The 20,061-nt window shown below is 43.5% G+C and overlaps 1 protein-coding gene across 1 annotated transcript in view; it reads left to right on the top strand.

Annotated features, from left to right (window-relative positions):
• The window catches only part of SNTB1 (syntrophin beta 1), a 118,408-nt gene extending 99,205 nt beyond the window's left edge, over positions 1 to 19,203 (top strand). The window contains exons 4-7 of the mRNA XM_075085700.1: positions 5,349 to 5,488; positions 12,898 to 13,094; positions 14,846 to 15,036; positions 16,381 to 19,203. Coding sequence (XP_074941801.1) covers positions 5,349 to 5,488; positions 12,898 to 13,094; positions 14,846 to 15,036; positions 16,381 to 16,473 — 621 coding nt within the window. The 3' untranslated portion in view covers positions 16,474 to 19,203. The remainder of the gene's footprint in view (positions 1 to 5,348; positions 5,489 to 12,897; positions 13,095 to 14,845; positions 15,037 to 16,380) is intronic.
• Positions 19,204 to 20,061: the final 858 nt, after the last annotated feature.

Below are 20,061 nucleotides of genomic sequence, written 5' to 3'. Positions count from 1 at the left end.
GTCACTTGCACCCACTCCTGCATTGCGAATTGCCTCCCATCAAATGAGCTCACAGAAATACCAGCATTGGTGCATATGCTGGGGTTTGCGTGATGTATTCCTGCATCGTTGCTGTTCATCTTGCAAAAATCCTTTTCAGTCCTAGCTGTTATTTTCAGGAACTGACAAGTAGGTTTCTGTAAACGAATCAAATTTATTCTGAACATGGCTGTAGCCCTTCATCAAAAGACAATGAAAAGGCAAGAAATACATAGCAGAACGTATCCCAGCCTGTGTGGAAGCTGGGTTTTGCCAGCATGGAGAGATTTTAAGTGAGGGAGGAGGGAAAACAGCAAGAAAAAAGTTTCAGCAAATTCTTTTTTGGTTGCTCCTACTGTGTTTTCTGTGAGGGGGTAGTGTAGCTCTGGGATTTGGGAGGGGGTGGTCAAAAAGGGGATTAAACCACTTACTGTAAGTGTAAACTTGCTACCTTCACAGCAGTTCTCTGGAAGGCCACATTTTGGATACTTGCTGCAGTGGAGTCTGCTGGCAATATATAATTTGTTTACTAAACAGGGAATGTAATTGAAATGTCCCTTTTGAGTTAATGAAAATATAAAACAGCTTTCCAGAGTAGAGTGACACCTCTAATTTAATTATTGTGAGCCTCATAGATTAGAAGTATTCTTTCATCCCTTCCTGGCAGCCTGAAGTAGATAAATAAGTGAAATTCAAAGAAAAACCTTATGAAAAGGAGACCTGGCAGATGAAAGAGCAAAGGGCCAAACCATTTGTAAAAGGCTTTATCTCCACTGAGATGTCCGTTGTCTTTACAGCAACTAATTATATGTGAAAACTATTAAAGATTTGGAAGCTGTGATACCCATTAAAGGGGCCAGGCATCCCCATCACCTGCAGGAAAACAAGCTGGCTCTTCTTTGAAATATTGTTTGCTATGTATCAGAGGAGTTACTCTTCAAGGGTACATTGCAAGCAGTGGATTTAAGCACGTGAGCAGTTGCCAGAAAACCAGCAGGAGCAGTCATACAAGTAACACTGAGCTTGCTACTCTGCAGAGTCAGTCCTTCAGACCACAGATCCAGCCCTAAAGCAAAGCCTGGAGCAATGCTGCCCAACCACCGCATCCAGAAGCAGCCAGAGCTCAGGTGCATCCTCAGTGCAGTGGGGTCCAGTGTGTCCTAACGCTGCGTCAGCCATCTGCTTTCTGCATCCAAGCACTTTTGCTCTTGTGTCAGGCAAAGGCTGATGGACAAGTCTCCATGTAGCTGCTGAAAAAATGCAGCTGTTCTTCTGCACTTTTTGTCTGCCTTCACATTTACATCTGTTCCTGCTGTGAGTGTTACAGCAGCACTTGCCACCCCGGCAGACCATGGTGTCCATACAGAAATGCAGAGCATTTAGACTGACTTTGCAGAGGAAGCCTGTGGTCGAGCAAGCTGTGAATGCAGGTCTCCCCTGGTGTCATCCCAAGCCCAGCCATCATGCTGTTATACACAAAAAAGTTAGGTTTCATCCCTGCCGTACATGAAATATTTTCTGAATTTGGAAAGGTAAACCAGAGAGGTGCATATGGGAAAACGTGGGGTTTGTGCTTCACAGCGTGAGTATATGAGGAGCAAAGAAGTTTGTGAGTAGCAAAAAGGATACTTCACTGCACATGGTTTGGTTTTGGTGGGTTTTTTTTGTTAGAATATGTTCTGCCCTTTCAGGTTTGTACTTGAAGACTTTGATCTAGGGGCACAGTGTGTCTAGGAAAGAAAAAATACACAAATTTGCTTCTGGTATAAACATTTACAGCTTCATTGACCTGAAGTGGAAATTCACCAGGGAATATAAGCAGTGACCTCAGCTGAGATGAGCAGAGCATGGAGAGGGGACACTGGTACCTCTTGCTTAGAGTTACCTGAACAGTGCCCAGAAAACCAGCAAAAAGTTTGCTGCTCCATTTTATTCTGGTGGGAGGTTTGAGGAGAACGGATTTGTCTTTTCTCTACTTCATCTGGATTTAATCTAACATTTTTGACTTTGAAAAAGGGTTGAGTTTGAAAAGTTTTTTAGGGTGGATGGTGATTTCATTTGTCTGCAACACAGATCAATGCACTTTGAATTGTATGTGTGCAAGTGGGAACTGGAGCGAAGAAACTGTAGCGCAAGTGCCAGAATTCTGCAAAATTCTGCCTAAGAAACTGGCCCTAACTGTCATCTAAAATGGTGTCTCTAAAATATTTCTCAAATGATACTTAACTTTACTCTTACAGAAGTATTTCATGTTATCTTTATGATTTGTCAGATTTTAAAACCTTTAAAACTTTAGCAAATCGTTCACTTAGCTGCCTGTAAGAAGCACGTTTTTTGCTTTTGTTTTGTAAGCTCCTATTAAGCTTATGCTTGGTATGACACTTGCTCAATCTGGATTAATTTCCCATGCTGATTTGTTCTGAATCTGCGCTGTAGGCTAACAGTATACATGCAGCCTCTCTTCTTCCTTTGTAAAATTTGCTATTACTATTTACAGGACAGCGTGTTCTCTTTGACACCTTCCAGAAGTGCCAACTGCCTGTCAAACAGCACGGCATCAGCTGTTAAAGCCTGAGCCAAACCCCCACAAAATCAGGGAACAGTAATGCAATTCAAGGTTTTTAAGGAAAGGCAATATCTTTTATTAGATCAGCTGTTACAGCTGGAAAAAAACAGACAAGCTTTCAGGCACACAAATCCTCCTTCAGGTCTGAAATAGCAGCAGTATTGCTTACACCAGCATTCCTTAGCCGTGAGACAGCTATGGTCCCAGCAAGGTTTAAAAAATATGACTAAAAGTGTGTGTAATTCATGGCCCTTCTTACCGGGGAGGGCTCCTACAGGACGCAGGCAAACGTCGTTCTCTCTGCCCTTCCCAGTATACCCCTACAAACAGGGTACATCCTACAAGGAGAGGTAGTATAAGGTCATTTATACTTGTGAAAAAGTCTTCAATACCTTATGACTGAACCACATCTTCTCCAGAGGCACCCTGCTGTTGGGAAGGACTGAGGCAAAGCTGAGGGCTTCGCTGTGCAGGTGGTAACCACAGGATCCACGTGGGAAAGTCTGGCTCCTGATGTTTTCGGCTGTCCAGCAAATAGCCGTGGGACCAGCTGGCAAAACGATTTTTTTCCCTTTCTTGTGGTTGCTTTACAGGGAACAGTTTCCCAAAGTTTCTGGAGTCACAGCTGACTGTCCAGCCACCTAATAACAAAGCTTGTGATTGAAAATGCTACACAGGCAGGGTGGTTCTGCAGAAAAGATGTGAGCCGCTTCCCGTAGTCTTTGGATTGCTTGTGGTCACAGAATACAAAAATAAGAAGTAACAGCCCAGTATGCTGCCTGCTTATTCCTCCAGATTATGGATCTGAACATCCTGCTTTTTCATCCTATGATGGACTTCATGTTTATCTTCCTTTTTCTTTTCTGGAAATCTTCAAAAGTGTGTACTAAAAACTTTGGATTAAAGAACACAGGCTGGTGCTCAAAAAATTAAATGTTAACATTAACTGTAACATTTATTTCTATAGTCCCATGCTAGGAGCTGGGGTGTTGGCTGTAGTTAATAACAGGTATTAAGAAGCTGAGTATGCTTTTTGCTTGTGTGAGTATTTCCAAGGTACATGGGCTGTGAGAACTCTGGGTTTTGCATCTTTCTCGAGTGTATTAATAGGTGTGTTAAATATGCAGCTTTTCTCTTCAGCCCTATTTGAAAATGAAAGGTTGCATTGCAAAAAACTGTCACCACAAGAAAACTGTAAATAGGTATTGACACTTCTGAAGAAATTAAAAGGGTGAACCTTTTATGAGTTTAAGCTGATTAACACACAGATATGAACAAACAATGAGCAAGTAATGCTGTAAACAGGAATATAATTCCTGGAAAATCTTAATTCAGAAGGAAAAATACATCTTAGAAATGATGTAAGCCAAAAATTTTTGGGTTAAGTTTAAGATCTGTTTTGGGCATTGGTGTTCTGGTGTGAAGCTGTCTTACAACTGTCTTGAAAGTCCTTAAAAGTTTAGAAATTTGTGGGACCCTTTCTTCGTACAAAATACAAGTGTTTCAGATGCGGTTCTCTATCTGAATCCATTGCTTAAGATACATGGTACTTAAGGATCTGAATCACAATTCGTGGCTGTGCCACTCTCAGCCTGGCCAACCTCTGATTGATCCCTTTTATGTGTTTCTCCACCCAGTGATGTGCCCAGTGACCCCTGCCCACAGCAAGTAGGCTGGCGTCAGCCATAGAACACCACAGACAACTGCTTTTCTTTACCGGAGAAGGTTTTAATGGAGGAGTCATGTAGACACCCTGATTCGCTAGTGAATCTCAGAATTTGTTTCATTCCCTTTAGTACCCTGCCAGGGAGTTTGGGCTGTGAGTGTACTACATAACGTGATTTCTTTTTCTTTATGAGCACCAAAAGGAAAATTATTAATTTGACTGTGAAAGCCAAGAGCTTCATTCTAACTTGAAACTAAGACCGTTTCATATTCCCAAATATTTTAAGACACTTCCATGCTGCCAGCATAGAATAAGTAAAAACCAAGATCCGTATGTGATCCCCATACAGTAATTGTGTAGCCGTGTGGATGACCACATGCCTAACCTGCAAAATATAATTCCATGTCTGGATTCTGCAGCCAATAAAGGGCTCTGATGCTCCAGGTTTTAGACATCCTCTATAGATGGGTTTGAGATGCAGATCCATCACTGAGTCAGTCAGCCCCATGTTTAGGTTGGATCTCTTTACAAATTGGCACTTGCAAAACCGTTGGGAAGGAAGAATTATGAAGGAAAGAGAAGCCATGAAAACGTGAACTGCTGAGGAAAAAAGCATCTGCTCCCAAACCACTATTTTTTAATACCTGACATTCTTTCACAGTGATGATGTTGCAGCTTTTTTCAGTCTTGAAAATAGAAACAGCAGCAACGGTGTCCAGCACTCAGGTTAATGTGCCAGCTGCACATGAATGGTGCACATTATAAATACACATTTAAGGTCCTTTCGTGCATACCACAGCTAAATAACAGCCTGCTCTGTCTCGGTGTTCTTCCGCTACTGCATATATGGGGTAGCCTGTAGTAAGGGAAGGCTGCAAGGAGGGCTGGAGATGACAGTGCTAATGAGAGCAGCAAATGCACTTTACTCCATTTCTGCTGCAGCTGATTATAAGTTTGGGTGGGAGATGTCAAAAACATGAAGAAGTGAAACTCTCTTGTTCGCTGTCTTGCCCAGGACTCAACATGTTCATATTGTTAGGCTTCCCATGATGGTAGCTTTGTCTCTCGTTGTTTCACTGAGACTTTGCTCTTTTTCAGGTGCCAGGAGACAACGAGAAGCACTGGAAGGCAGTGTTAGTGGTCTTGACGGAGAAAGACCTCTTAATATACGAGAGCATGCCACGGATGAAGGAAGCTTGGTTCAGCCCTCTGCATACCTACCCCCTGCTAGCCACCAGGTATGTGTGCTTTTTTATTACAACTGCTTCAAGAGTGGTTGGAACTGCAGAGTGAGCCGGGAACAGGTATAGCTGGTGCATAGCTATGTAACACACTTGAAATGCCATGGCTTGAGAATGAGATTCTTCTTCAATGGGCTGATGTGCTCAGTTTAACTCCTCACTTCTCCTGTGTTTCAAGTTCTGGCCGAGGCTGATGGCCAGAAGCACACCAGAAGGATTATGCATGCGGCCGTTTGGCTCAGATCCAGAGGTAGGAGTGCTGAAAAAGCCGAGAGCTCAATCTCCTGAGATTTCTATCTCAGTGTACAGACCTGAAGGGTTGGCAGAAGCACTCAGATTTCCCGCCGCTCCTTCAGGCTGAAAAATGTAAAATTGCTGCCCTGAGTTGGATGTGCTGCTGTGGCAGTTCTGTACTGCCGGTTTGGGGCTTTTGGGGGCTCACACATCTGATGTGCAACATACATGTGACTTAATTTCAGCATGACTTGTGTTCCTCCTCTAGCAAATTAATTCCTGGCTTTTTTAGCTTAAAATGGTGAGCTTGTAAGATGCATTCTTGAATCTAGGTTAGAAATCTGCATTATTTCAAAGGTATCCATCAACACTAATTCAGAGAGCGCTTTCCCATGGCTTTCTTTATGCAGTAGAAACTGTCTGTTCTTCTTGATGTGAATCTTAATCACATTTCTCTGCCAGTATGGTCAAAGGGCTTGAGAAAGAGCTGCTGTTCCATTGTTTTGGCCTTGCTACAGGCCTCTATTATACCATTTTCAATGAGTTCTCATTCAGAAGGGCTGGTAGCACATGGCCAAAAGCAGTGGGTCTCTTACTGCACTCTCATTAGTTCATTTTTGCTCTTGGTCTCTTAGTTCTCTCCCCAAATGAACTGAGGCTTTGCTGCTAAATCATTATATTAAAAAAAAAAAAACAAAACAAAACAACAAAATTTAACTGAGTGAATTAACGTTGATGGTTGTTTTGTCCCAGTCTACCTACCCATGATGGAGCTTTCCAACTTCTTGGGAAGCTGGCTTCTGACTCACCCTTTGTTATTGTAATGTGAGGTGAGAGCCCCATGCTTTGCAGCTTGTAGCCTGCTGCGCATCGGGGCAGTGAAGGTTAACAATTCCAGATGGCAATTCCTGATGAAAACTGGGTAAGGTGTTGGAGCCGGAGGCTGCATCCGGGTGTGTCACTAAGGCCTTAGAGTTTGTGAAGCAAGACTACCCCAGCAGAAGGTCTCCTCCTCCCCCGTGCTTTGGGGTGTCATTTGTACATGGACCCAAGTCCCCCAGCTCACAGTGACTGGAGATCCTGCAGCACACCCTGCCCCTCCCCGCCCACATATCATCATATGTAAAGACAGCCCTTTGGTGGCCATCGCCAGCGCTGATTTACTGGATCAAACAACCTTAAGTCCTCGCCTTGGAGGGCCTGTTATTAAATGACTTTTTCTCAGGAGTTCAGATGTGATAGCAGAGTAGCTTGCCTTGGGTGGGGCTAGTCATGTCCTTGTGTGACGGGATTCCCGTGTGAGTGGAATAGCATCAGGCTGGAGGGGAATGAGAAGTTGCTCAACACAGGTGTCAGGCTGCTGAAGGGTCGTTATGGACTGGGAGAATGGCCTGTAAGAAAGACAGGATGTGGTTCAGAAAGGACAAGCACAAAGTTCAGTGCTGGGGAATAATCAGCTGCGCTGGTTTGGGGTGGAGAACAGCTGACAAAGTAGTTACTCTGCCAGGAAGTGTCTGGGCAGTGTGGCGCAACTGCTTAAATCTACAGTGTTATGTTGTTGAGAAAACAGAGACAATTATCTTGAGTTATAGCAGAATGTTTGCGTGTTGGGCAGGTGCAGTAATCTAACCTAACTACAGAGCACGAGTAAAGCCTCAGGTGATACACCACCTTCATGTGAGGCATTGCACTTCCAAAATGATGCCAGTTAACTGCAGAAGGTCTGGGAGAAAGCAATGCAAATCTAGAAAACACTATCAGTAGGGGAATATTTAAGAAACCTTAGTTGTTTAATCTACAGAAGTCCATGGAAAACATATCAATATTTTTCAAGTACGAAGATGAGACACAAGGAGGACAGGAGAGCATGTTCTCCACATCCCTGCTGGATACAACAAGGCATAGTTGGCTGCATTTGTGACAAGGGGATGTTGGGGTCAGGTTCTGGGAAAAACTTGGTGTGTGGGTGAGATAGTGGATTAGATTCTCTAGGAAAGGTGTACGATCCTCATCACTGGGGACTTTGAAGAGCAGGTGACACTGTAATCCTCGGGAGTGTGTTGGCAGTTAGCCCTGCTCTGGGAAGGGAGATGTGCCGGCTGACCTCCTGAGCACCAGTCCAGCCCCATCTCTGTGATTTCTTACTAGTATCGCTGTGGATTTAACACTCGGGCAAAATGTCAGCAGACATACCAAACCTGACATTCAGAATGGAGTCGCAATCTGATAAATACATATAAATACATGAATCCCCAAGGTGAGCAGATTACATAAATTGAGAGATTCCCTAAATCATTACACCTAATGCTTTGGTTTATTTTGGTTAAAACCCCGCAGGATTCTGCTTTTATGATTTATCACACTGAGTACAGTTATATCAAAAAAATACACAGGGCGTGCTGTTGGTATTGACTGCTGTGTTCATGCTCTGTCAGTGATTACCCTCCTCGTGATGGGTTTTTTAATCCCCTCTGTGCATTGATCAGTGCAATTTAGAACTTTTCACCTGGAAAGTTTGCAGAACACATGTTGTAATCTTGGCTGCTCCATCTTTCAGAGTTTTATGAGTCCTTGGGAAAAATTTTTGCTTAGCTAATGCATATTTGAGAAGCTGCTGAAACTGGAAAACTTCAGTGCCAGATACTGTACGGAGTCATGCTTAATCTACCCAAGACATAATGAGCAGAGAAAATTGGAAAGTGGTAGAAGGATTACAATCTTCCTACAGTATTTTAACAGCAGAATTTCAACATGCCCTTTCTGTTTGTTGATAAGTTTGCCTTCAACCTATGGATGCTATTAAGACCTAAAAATATTTTCCAGTCAGTCTTTCCAGCTTTGTGTAGAATATAAGTAATAGCTCAAATAAAACTGAGATCAGGAGATTTAAGTTGTTCCTTTAAATCTCTGCACCAGGAGGCACAGCAGCTGGCTTGTAGCCCTGACTCCAAGGACCTTTTTGTCATAATCTCTGTTTCAGTGTTTCCTTATGCCTGAATAACAGTGCCTCCCTCTAGCATGGGAGTGAGGCTTAAGTAATTACATCTTAAATGTTTGCAATCAAATTGCGTTATCTATCGTAGCCAGATACGAAATAATAAAAAAAAGCAGCCCATGTTGACCTTTGATTAAAGATCAGGTAAGTAGCTTTTGTGTGAATCTGAGGTCTGTAACCAGAGAGTATTAAAGCAGTATAATAGTTAATGCCATGGAAAGTTGGGAAAGGCATTTGGGCAACGATTAGTCGTCTGTGCAAGAGGAGAGAGAGGGAGGCAGGGAGCGCTGGGGTCCCTGAGCACCTCAGGGAAGGTGCATGAGGTGGTGTGGAGGCACTGCAAGTTCTCCACTCGTTTTCCCAGGGCAGTGAGGGCAGTTGTGGCTCTCTCCATGCGGAGCTTGGATGAATGAGGGCCTGTGCATAGGTTTCCAAAGAGTACAGCCATTCCAGAGCATGTGTCAAATGCTAAGTCAGTAAGGAGTAAGGAGTGGCTTCAACATAAGAAAGGTCAGATTATAGTAGCTTTCTACTGGCCAGAGCTGCATGGCTGTTGATGCACTTGTATCATGGCCTCTTCTGAGATAAATCTCAAATGAGCAGCTGAACACTTGCTTTGAATGTCAGGTTTTGCTGTCCTTTTTGAAGAGGCCATTAGATTTTGCTGTTGTGGTAAATGGTTGAAGCTGTTTTCATAGCATTAGAATGAGAAGCAGGTTTGCAAAAAATAATGCTAAAAAGGTCCCTGAAACAGAGAGAGGCAAGGGAGAAATTAGAGAAGATTAGAAGTGTCTCCCTGGCTCCCTGGAGCATGCCAAGAGTTGCATTTTACAGCCGCTGCCTGCTATCTACGCGCTGTGCAGACTTGATCGTGACCAACCTTCTCCTGCCCTCTTGCGGCTCTGGCTGCTCCAGGGAAGCATGCTCGTGCTCCTGCACACTCACAGGCATCTCAGAAACCTCCACGGAGCCCAGTAACCTTCAGGGACTGCAGTTCAATGTTACCAGAGCTGGCCCTGGGGTGCCTTGTGGGCTCTGGGTTGCAGCATGCACCATGCACACCACCTCTGCTGCAGTCGAGCAGCAGGAGGCAGGGACGAAGGGAAGCCTTCTGTGAAGTTTCAAAGACTAGTTTTTGCCTTTTGAGGTATTTTTGTGGTCTTTAGGATAAAATGTCGTTTACATAAATGAACCAGCTCATGCGAATGCAACCTTATTATGCTGATATATGAAAATATATTTTACATATATATTATAAAATTATTTCAATTAATAAATTTAAGTTTATTATTTGCATGACTTGTGCCCAAATACATCAGTACTGACAGTTGATAGATAAATACTACCAAATTTTCCTCTGCGTATTTGTCTAGTTCATGTTTAACTGCATGATTTTCCAAAGCACAATCTGGAGTTGTATGAATGAAAAGGATTTTTAAATAGTGAGACTGAATTTTTAATAATGAGGGGATAAAGCAAATGAGAAGGCAGGCAAGAAACAATGTTCATGTTGGATGTGTTCACATAGTTTAATTTGTAGAGTACATCTTCATTCTATCCATATGCTGAAAAACCTACAATGCCAGCGCTATGCATAAAGCATGAAGACATAGGGGAGCCGGGGGGTGGATTTGAGAGGAAATAAAACATTGGAACCATCTGTCTGTCACATATTCAGTATCACAAGTAGTAGAAAACAATTTTTAGCACAGCTGATGAGCACTGCATAAGAGAAGGGATGACCCAGGGAGAAGCTGGGATAGTTTGATTTTTAATGAAAAACATGATGTAGTTTTCCAGGCTGCTTTCCTGCAGTTGTCTCTCCCTCTTCCCTGGTAGCAGAAGGCAGCATGAGAGCGACAGCCCTGCCTGTGCCTGAGTGACTAGATGGGGCAGGCAGAAGTCACTGGAGATTTCACTGCCTTAATTATCAAGATGCAGCTTCTCCTCAGAGCTTGCACCCCCTCACACCAAATCGAAGTGAAATAAAGTTTTTGAGCTGTTTGTTTGCCACTGACTCAACTTCAAAGTCTGCATGGGGTGCAGTTAGCATCATAGAGTCATTTAGGTTGGAAAGGACCTTTAAGATCATCAAGTCCAACCAGGGGCCAACCATTAACCTAACACTGCCAAGTCCACCACTAAACCAGGTCCCTAAGCACCACATCCACACATCTTTGAAATACCTCCAGGCATGGTGACTCAACCACTTCCCTGGGCAGCCTGTTCCAGTGCTTGACAATGCTTTCAGTGAAGAATTTTTTCCCAATATCCAATCTAACCCTCCCCTGACGCAGCTTAAGGCCATTTCCTCTCACCACTTTTTAGCTGGGAGAAGAGACCAACACCCACCTTGCTACAACCTCCTTTCCGGTAGTTGTAAAGAGCAATAAGGTCTCCCCTCAGCCTCCTCCAGGCTAAACAACCCCAGTTCCCTCAGCCACTCCTCATAAGACCGGCTCTCCAGGCCCTTCACCAGCTTTGCTGCCCTTCTCTGGAAACGCTCCAGCACCTCAATGTCCTTCTTGTAGTGAGGGGCCCAAAACTGAACTCAGTACTTGAGGTGGGGCCTCACCAGTGCCGAGTACAGGGGCACGATCACTGCCCTGCTCCTGCTGGCCACACGATTCCTGATACAAAAGGCCCTGAATATCAAAGCTGAGCAGGGTGTTAACGTAGCTCTTCTCAAGGCAAAAAACCCCAAACATTTGGAGAGGATGGTGATGCCTCTCTGGAAGGGACTTTCCTGCCCAGTCACAGGGCAGGGCAGCTCTGCCCCTTGCCTCCTGGGAACATAAAATCAAGGTGGATGTTCAAAATCCAAAGGAAGTTACCATGAACCTGAGCATGCACAAATCTTGCAAACCTTCTAGTGGGGCATGAAAGAGGATGCATCTGTTCGACTCAACGAGGATCCCAAATGTCAGCATGGACTGCCAGGGAAATGGGGAAAATTTCAAATGCCCTATGGTTAGTGTTTCAGTAACTAAAAAGCTAAAGTTTTGCTTTTTTTTCCCTTGCTGCTGTTTTTTTTTCTATGAAAACATCTCTGTTTGATGGCATACTTCTACAGCGTCAGCTAACAGGCAACTATTCTTCCAGATACAAAACAATAATTTGAGGGTGAATTAGCATTCAGTAGATGATTAGTATTATCTAATGTCTTATGCCTCAGCACAAGTATTCTACTACCATGTAAATACTTACTTTATAGACTCATATGACGTATATTGTTTGCCTACAGAAAGGGAAACAGGAGACGCAAGACAAATAAGCTTTTCAGAAGAATTTCCATGGTTTCATTTTTTCACTTCCTCGTAGGGTTAGTGTCAGGGTCTCAAAGAGCGATGAACTCCTCTGGATTATTATTCTCATCTGAATCAGTGTCATGTCCCTGGGCAAATTCTGTATTCACGGTCCACACTTCTGCAGGGAAAAAGAAAAGAAAAAAGGACAGTCTTAAGAATTAAATATTATGAGGTGTTGATTTTCTTGCTTAAAAATATTCTCTGCAATTAGTGTCTGCCCAGGTGAACAAACCTTTCCTGGTCATGGGAGATCAGCTGTTAATGCCAGGCAAAAAAATCTTAAAAGTAGCAAAATGTGAGAGAATTTCCAATTACAAATAGCTGCAGCGTTTTGCATTTTGCAGGTTCCTTATGGGAAAAGTATGCACAAGGCAGTACTTTGGCATCTGCGTATTTTACAGAACTTCTTACTTTATCTGACAGCATTTATCGTTGGCTTTGTCTGCAGGTATTTAAGCTTTATGGCAACTGCAGCCTGACACAGTGAAAGTTGGATTCAGCTGCTTCATCTGAGTGAGCACTTGTATCTGTGCACCAAACCCCATCACCACAGACCAGTCAGTGATTTCTCTTGGTTCCTCATCCAAGGGGGTGTTTTCTACAACTCTTACAAATTTAGGGCCCTCTGGAACATCCCCATCATCACCTGTATCGCCAGCAGGTTTGGTACTCACTGCTTTGGAGCTTCACTTTTCTGCGAGTCACTAGGAGTCACTTTAGGCTCAAATACAAAGGAGATGCGAATTCTCGTGCTCCCAGCCCTGCGCATTTAGGAAAGTGCGTAGCAGAGCTGTGCTCAGGAGGGGATTTGGCACAGCGCCTTGTGTCAACATTGTAACTCCCTGATGTGTTTTCAAATCCAATTGCAGGTTGGTCCATTCTGGCCCAGGAAAAGGCTCACCGCAGTCAGGGGTGGACTTGTCTTTTGCAACCCGTACCGGTACAAGGCAAGGGATTGAAACCCATCTGTTCAGGACGGAGACTAGCCGAGACCTCTCACTGTGGACGAGGAACATAGTGCAGGGCTGCCACAATTCTGCAGAGCTCATCACGGAAATCACCACATGTGAGTAACACTTGTGGTGCTGCGTCTCCACTCCTCCTCGTGACACTCGTGGGTAGTTCAAGCTCCTTCTGCTAGAGGTGATTCATTTTAAATCAATGTCCATATTTAGGGTTCTGTGTTTTTACAATATTGTCCCCTTGGTTTCTGAGCCAGTCCCAGCTGGTGTGGTACCTGTGGCCAGTGACACAGTCACTCTCATTCTGACTTTTGGTCTTGTTTTTGGCATGTTGTTTCAGACACAAGTCTGTAGTCAGCTGTATAGGGCTGTGTGTCATGAAGGAGCAACTGTCAGATGTTTGTCCAGAAACCCACAGGAAAGAGCTTTTTTCTGAGGTTCAGGAGGCTCCTGAGAGCCTGGCGGGAGTTCCTCCTACAGAGGGAGGAGGCAGATTCAGAAGCGTAAATTGGTCATTTATTCACCCAGCTCTGCGCACCTGAGAAGAGTATAAAAATACAAACCAATCAAACAGCCACATTTTGACAGCTAGTCATTGCCTTCCCTGAACACCTGAATCAGGGTGTCACTTCTCTACGTGCAAAATTGACTGGAATAGAAGTAATCAGCTGCAGATGCTCTGGAGCAATGCCCTGTTCGGCCAGGTAGCTGCTAGCCTGGGGTGGCTCTGGGGCTTTGAGGCAGTGCCTTTCTCTTGAGTGTCTCCAGGACTTGGGAGGCCTTCCCCCACTGGCTCTCCGGTTGACAGGGCTGTTGAAGTTGGACATTATCTCCACTTGTTGCCTAAAAATGTGAGAGCAAGAGCCAAAGCACAAATCCACTCCATGACAAAGGGCATCTCCGATTTCGTGAAGCCCTCAGGTACCGACTGAGCACAGGGAGGCCTGCCCACAGGCCGCCGGGCCCCACACCTAGTGGGGAGCTCAGGCTGCTTTGCAAGGGCCTCTGATATGGAAACCAAGCAGAGTGATCAGTGGGAGCCACCTCGAGGGCATGTCCATCTCGTCAGCCCAGTGACATGGATGCATTTCCTTCCAAAAGCAGGTGGGCATCAGCCCCTTCTTTCATCGTGGTACTTTTAACCCAGTGCCAAGGACTCTTCTTGGCAGAATTGTTCACAGGAAAGTGGTGGAAAAGATAATTTGGGATGTGAACACCTCAACTCTTCCTTGTTTTTTAATTTGGATCATGGCCTATGTTTCTGAGTTGTGGGGAAGATGCACACTTTCTGCTGCAGTAGCTATTATATACAATTACCTGGCATTTTTTCAATTACCATGACACTAATGAAGACTCAGGACTGTCTTCATCTTTGTCAAAATACTTTAGGGAAATGCTCTACAGCTTCTAATTTTCTCTTACATTGTGTGCTGCGTTTATTGATTTTGGCTCTGTCTGTCATGTAAGAAGAGTAGCTGTGATTTCGGAAGGAGGAACTGTCAGCCTGAGCCTTCTTAAACTTCAGTAGATTGGTTTTGTGTCAGCGCGTGGATGTACGCTGCAACATGAAGAATGCAGGAAATAACGGAAAGGACTGACATCAGTACCACTACTGCCGAGCACAATTTTAGTCTGCGTGTTTATACCATAACTAACAAACCTTGCTTGGACATGACACAACAGAAAGATTTCTGTTGCTTTTCCAAATCTGCAGGTTTACAGTTCAAGCATGATTAGCCCAGTTTGAGGAAAGGTTAGTTTCCACAAGATAGTGTGTAAAATGCTGGTACCTGCAGCCAAATGGAATTTGTTGCTTTTAAGAACGTTATAGACTAAATTTCATTTCCTTCTTCAGCTTGCACATATAAAAACCAGGAGTGCCGTTTGACCATCCATTACGAACATGGATTCTCTCTTACAACTGAACCGCAAGATGGTGCCTTCTCTAAGACAATTGCACAATATCCCTATGAAAAACTGAAAATGTCCTCAGATGATGGGATAAGGATGCTTTATTTAGACTTTGGAGGAAAGGATGGAGAAGTTGTAAGTACTGTGTGTAGCAAAGGGGTACATGTTACCGTCTCTTTGGTGGTCCTTCAGGCTGTGGGGGTGGAGAAGCACTAATGGAAGTTGGACTAGGTGATTGTTGTACATCTTCCAACTGAAATATTCTGTTCTGTTTTATTCTAATAACAGCTGGCCAGTACTGGGTTCCAGCACCAGTATATAGATGTCGTGCTTTCTAGTACAGCATGATGATCTGGCTTTATAAGGAGATAAACTAAAAAGAGAGATAAAATGGTAAAACCGTGCAGAGAGGGATGAAAGATTTCTTGCATTTAAGAACAAACCGTATCTCTAAATAGCCAGCTAAATTTTTGTATGTATCCATTTCACTTTTTTAATGATTGTGGGTGGAAGAATGTAAGAATGAGATATTATTAATACCAACATGCACATAAGGACTTTATGTTATGACAAGCAGCTATGTTTTAGACATTTCTGAACATCTAATTGCTGAAAAAATTGAAGACTACAGATGCAGCACAAACTGTCTGCTTCGGTCTCCAAGTCAGCTGTCACAGTGCCTAAAAATAAGGTGCTTATTTTTACGACCAGTTTAGATACCGTAAATTATGCACGTAAACATGGTCTTTCCTGCCAATTTTTTTCAGCAGTGAAGCACGGTGGGTGCTTTCACATCACCTTTGGTAACATATACACGGCAAACTGCTTATTGTCAGGCTTTCAAAAGGGAATTCTTTACTAGCTCTCAATAAAGTTGATACATGACTGGTGGAAAGGCAGATCTGGTTTGTTTTGATGTGAACCTACTGTTGAACCTGCTGTCCACACTGACGAGCCTGCCATGCTTAGCAAGTACGTAATGAGAGCATCTGAACCATGGCTATGGAAAAAAAAAAGTCTGAGTTCAGTCTCACTTCCAGCTGCGTGAACAGAGGAGGGACCGTGCAGCATCAGCGGAAGGTGCGGTGAGACCAACAGCAGACGCACCAGGCATTGGACACAGCAGTTCCCCCCCAACCCCTGGTCAGAAACAGAGCCTGAAAAGATGGAGGGGTTGAACCTCTTGGAAAACTGCTCACAGCTTCTGACTCAGTTTGCTGCTGCTTACCAAGGTGGATGCAAGCCCAGGGGCACCAGGATCTCATCTGCTCTCAAGAGGCTTATTACTTACTTTTAGTAACCTAAGTATTTGCCGCAGTATGCAAAGACAAGACAATATGTGGTAATAAAGGAGTGTTATTAATAGGATTCTGTTGAAAATACCAGGCAGCAGTTAATCAAGTACTCTAAAAATGATTGCTTATTCGAGCTGTAATCTAATCTAACCATTCTTAACTTGATTTCTTTCTGTACTTCCAGCAACTGGACCTTCATTCCTGTCCAAAACCAATTGTGTTCATCATTCATTCCTTCCTGTCAGCAAAGATCACGAGACTTGGCTTGGTGGCGTAAGTGGGATACATCTGTTTCTTCAAAGGACGGAGCGACCATGCTAATCTGAAGTAGTCAACAGCAGCAACCTGGACCAGCTAGCAGCATACACCAGCCTGGGGTTCAGTGCTGGGCCTTGGTCATTTCTACAGTCTTCCAAGGCCCACCTTTCATTTTCATCAGCGAAAGAGGTGGCATGACAAGGAAAACGGTGGATTTCGCTGTAAATAATGGGATTTTAAAATCCCGTATCAGACAGTAAAAGCGTGTAGTACTGTACGTGTAAATGTCCCATAAGCATCCATCGTGCCTATTTCAGTGTCCTTGTTTATATAGAATAAGTAAAGGGCTAAGCAGACAAGGGTGGGTGTTGGCTGTGGTGCAAGCACAAGGTTGGGTGAGTAAAAGTTCTCCAAACAAGATTGTCCCACCACCCAAAAGTAAAATATTTCTTTCTGTGCTAACCTGTGCACCACTTAAAGACAATTTTTCCTTTGGGGCCCTATCAGAACCCGTTGCTTGAATACCCAGCAGAGCGTGCAGATACGCACCTTTGGGGCAGATGCTCTAAAGCAATACAGCTGTGGTCAGTGAACAGCTGGAGGGTCCCTGCCGAGGGGCACTTTCAAATTAAATGAGAAAGACATGTTGCGTACATTCCTAGCGATGGACCCAAAGCAAGACTAGCTATAGTGATGTATTGAGAGCTGGCTGTCCGAGGGGCGTGGGTAGGAGTGTCTTTTGTTAACGAACACACAGGATGTATTTTTACAGTGACTTCCCACGGTGGCTTCATGAGTTTCAGCTACCTGGGATCCCCGGCTCAGGTAAAAGTTACCTGAATCCACGCTGAAGCATGACCTAAGCTTCTACCAGCACATTTCGATGGCAGAGTTTTTCAACAGAAAGCCATGCTGAGCTTCCTGTCCTCGCACCCCACTGTGTCACCCCCTCAGCTCTGACAAGGGTGGTTGTGTGGTCTTCATAGAGGAACAAATATGGGGAAGGAGGAAGACTTGATTTTTTGAGCATTTTCTAGATTAGATCAGAAAAGTTCAAGCAGCTCCACAACAGCGAGGAAACACACTGGGGCAGGAACATGAGCTGTACTGCCAGAGAAGCCTTAAGTGGAACTGCTCCTAGGAGCACAACCTGGCAAGGCCAGATTTATTCCTTGCTGGTGAAACATAAGACGTTCACCTCCGTACCCATAACTTACTCGCCCCTGTTGGCACCACAGCTTACTGTTTTAAGTCAAAACATGCGAATCACTGAGTTTCAGCCATGTTCTCGGTTGCATTGGGCACAAAGTGGGCAGCAGGCAGGAGCACTGGCCTTCATCCTCAGAGATGATGCACACAGCTTGCACCTGGAGCCACTGAATTGGCTTCATGATGTTGGGTGGGAACAGAAAGATGCAGAACAGCGATGGCATTTATATTGCTCTTACTTTGTAAACAGAACTGTTTCACATAGGGGTGGGGTTTTGTTTGCTTTTAGATTTTTGCCCTAAATTCACACTTTGAAGGACAGGAACTGTACAGGAAGTAATAAATCCGAAGTTTGAGGAAGTACCCCTGTAATATTACAACAATTCTTTTATTCTTGAGAAAGCACGTAAGTTTCAACTTAGCATTGCTTGGCTGGCAAAGAGGAAAAATTAACAACGCAGTTTGGTTCCATGTTGTTTTTAAGCTAAGTCATGGAAGTTAAGCATAAGTCATGCTGTTTATTCACACCATAGGAATTAGTTTGTGGTGGTTTCCATGGATATCTTAATCATCAAAACTAATTTAAAAATCAAGATGATGGACAGAATTCACAAATACAGAAACTAATCGTTGAAGAACAACAGCTAAATTGCCATTTGGAAGAGCTGCCCCACTCCCAGCACCTCTCAACTGTCAAAGGGAAGCCTGGGAGGGGATTCACCCAGCTGTGAGCTCTGGTTTTACTGTCACGGTACTTGCACTTAAAAATTAATTCTCCGTGTAAATGCAGAAGGTAGGAGATACCATGTTACGTAACTTACCGATGATTTCCAAATGGACACTTCTCATTTAGCGACCGCCGCCGCCACACAACTGTCCATGGCTGTTTCTTGGGTCTCCTTTGGCTTGGAAGCTTCTATGAGGACATCTTCTGAGAAGCTGAGGGCAGCGGTACGCTGGGGGACTGGGTCTCTGAGCACGAACTCACGTCACATCGTCAAGTAAACCATCGTGTGACATTCTCAAAAAGCGATTCAGGACATTTTTATTGCTGTTCCAAAGTTTAACTTAAAAATTGGGATGCAGGCTCCTATAAAAGTTCCAGAGGTTAAAGTGAAAACTTGCATACTGTGGGGTAGGTTAAATCCGTATGTAAACTATTTCTGCACTATTTCCTTCCTTCCTTTAACACTTACAAATCACTGGAATGTTATACCTAACATGTATGTGAATTGTAAATATTACAAATTCCTATATTAGTACCAACAATTAAATGACACAATATGTAAGCTAAGGTGCTCAGTACTATATGAAGTATAAGTGAATAACTAAACAGTTTCAAAGAAAATTCATATTATATATATTTATAGAAAAAATGACGATAATTACAGATGCTATTTCTTCATTTTCAGATTTTGGACTGATTCATATTTGGATGGGATAGATAAATGAAATATGGACCTACTCCACATTTATAAGAGCATAGTGAATATTTATATTTTAGAGGAAAAGAATATATTTAATAAAGTCATTTATTGGATTTTTGTGAGGTGAGCTTACTTTGTACCCAAACAAGCTGTGTGGAAGGCCATCCTTTGGTTTGGGGCTGGGGAAAAACAGATTTTAAACCTCAGTCATGCCGTTAAGGATTCAGTTACTTGGGAGACCTATTCAGCATATTGATGGAATGACTTCTAAATTTTTTTAAATAAAGAAAAGTACATCTTGAGTGTTTCAGATTCAATCAGCTACATCTGACACACAACGACATCCATCAATGTACTGTCAGTGGTGCGTTGGTGCTATTAAGCAAGCTGGGTGTTCACACAAGGCTCAAAGCGTAAATAGGCAGCATTATTTTTTGCTGCTGGCATTTACTGAAAGGCTACAGGGATGTCCTGGGGCAGGTCGTTCAGGCTCACCTGCTGAGGTTACAGTGCTTTTTCTGTTGCCTACACTTCACTGGGCAGTGACAGAAGTCATAACAAAAAATAAGAGCAGAAAGTTCTGCTCAAGCTTCCGCATTCAAGGAGTGAGGCCAACATGTGCCTTGCTTATCTTACAAACAGTTATGGAAAAACAGATGGCTTTCTTCCCTTCTACTTCAATTCTTAACTTAGTGGCCTAAATAGAAGTGCTAACTGTGGGAATTTAAGCCTGTTCTTTCAGTCTGACCCGAGGTATGGCAGCCCAGCATCATGGAAATCCTAAAAAAGGGAATTCTAGGGTTTCACTCTTTTCACAAAATACTGACTGTAAATGGAACGGTCTGCTCAGAAAGTCTGTATAGCAGCTTCACCGTTAGAAAGACTAGGATACATATTGGAACATATATGTTACTGGAAAAATGTGATATAAGGTGTTTGTTAAAAAAAATAAAAGAAAATAAAGCTGACCT

Source organism: Phalacrocorax aristotelis, chromosome 2 (genome assembly GCF_949628215.1).
Source record: "Phalacrocorax aristotelis chromosome 2, bGulAri2.1, whole genome shotgun sequence".
NCBI lineage: Eukaryota > Metazoa > Chordata > Aves > Suliformes > Phalacrocoracidae > Phalacrocorax > Phalacrocorax aristotelis.
Note: the sequence above shows the minus strand (reverse complement) of the source record. Positions and strands in the feature narration are given on the sequence as shown.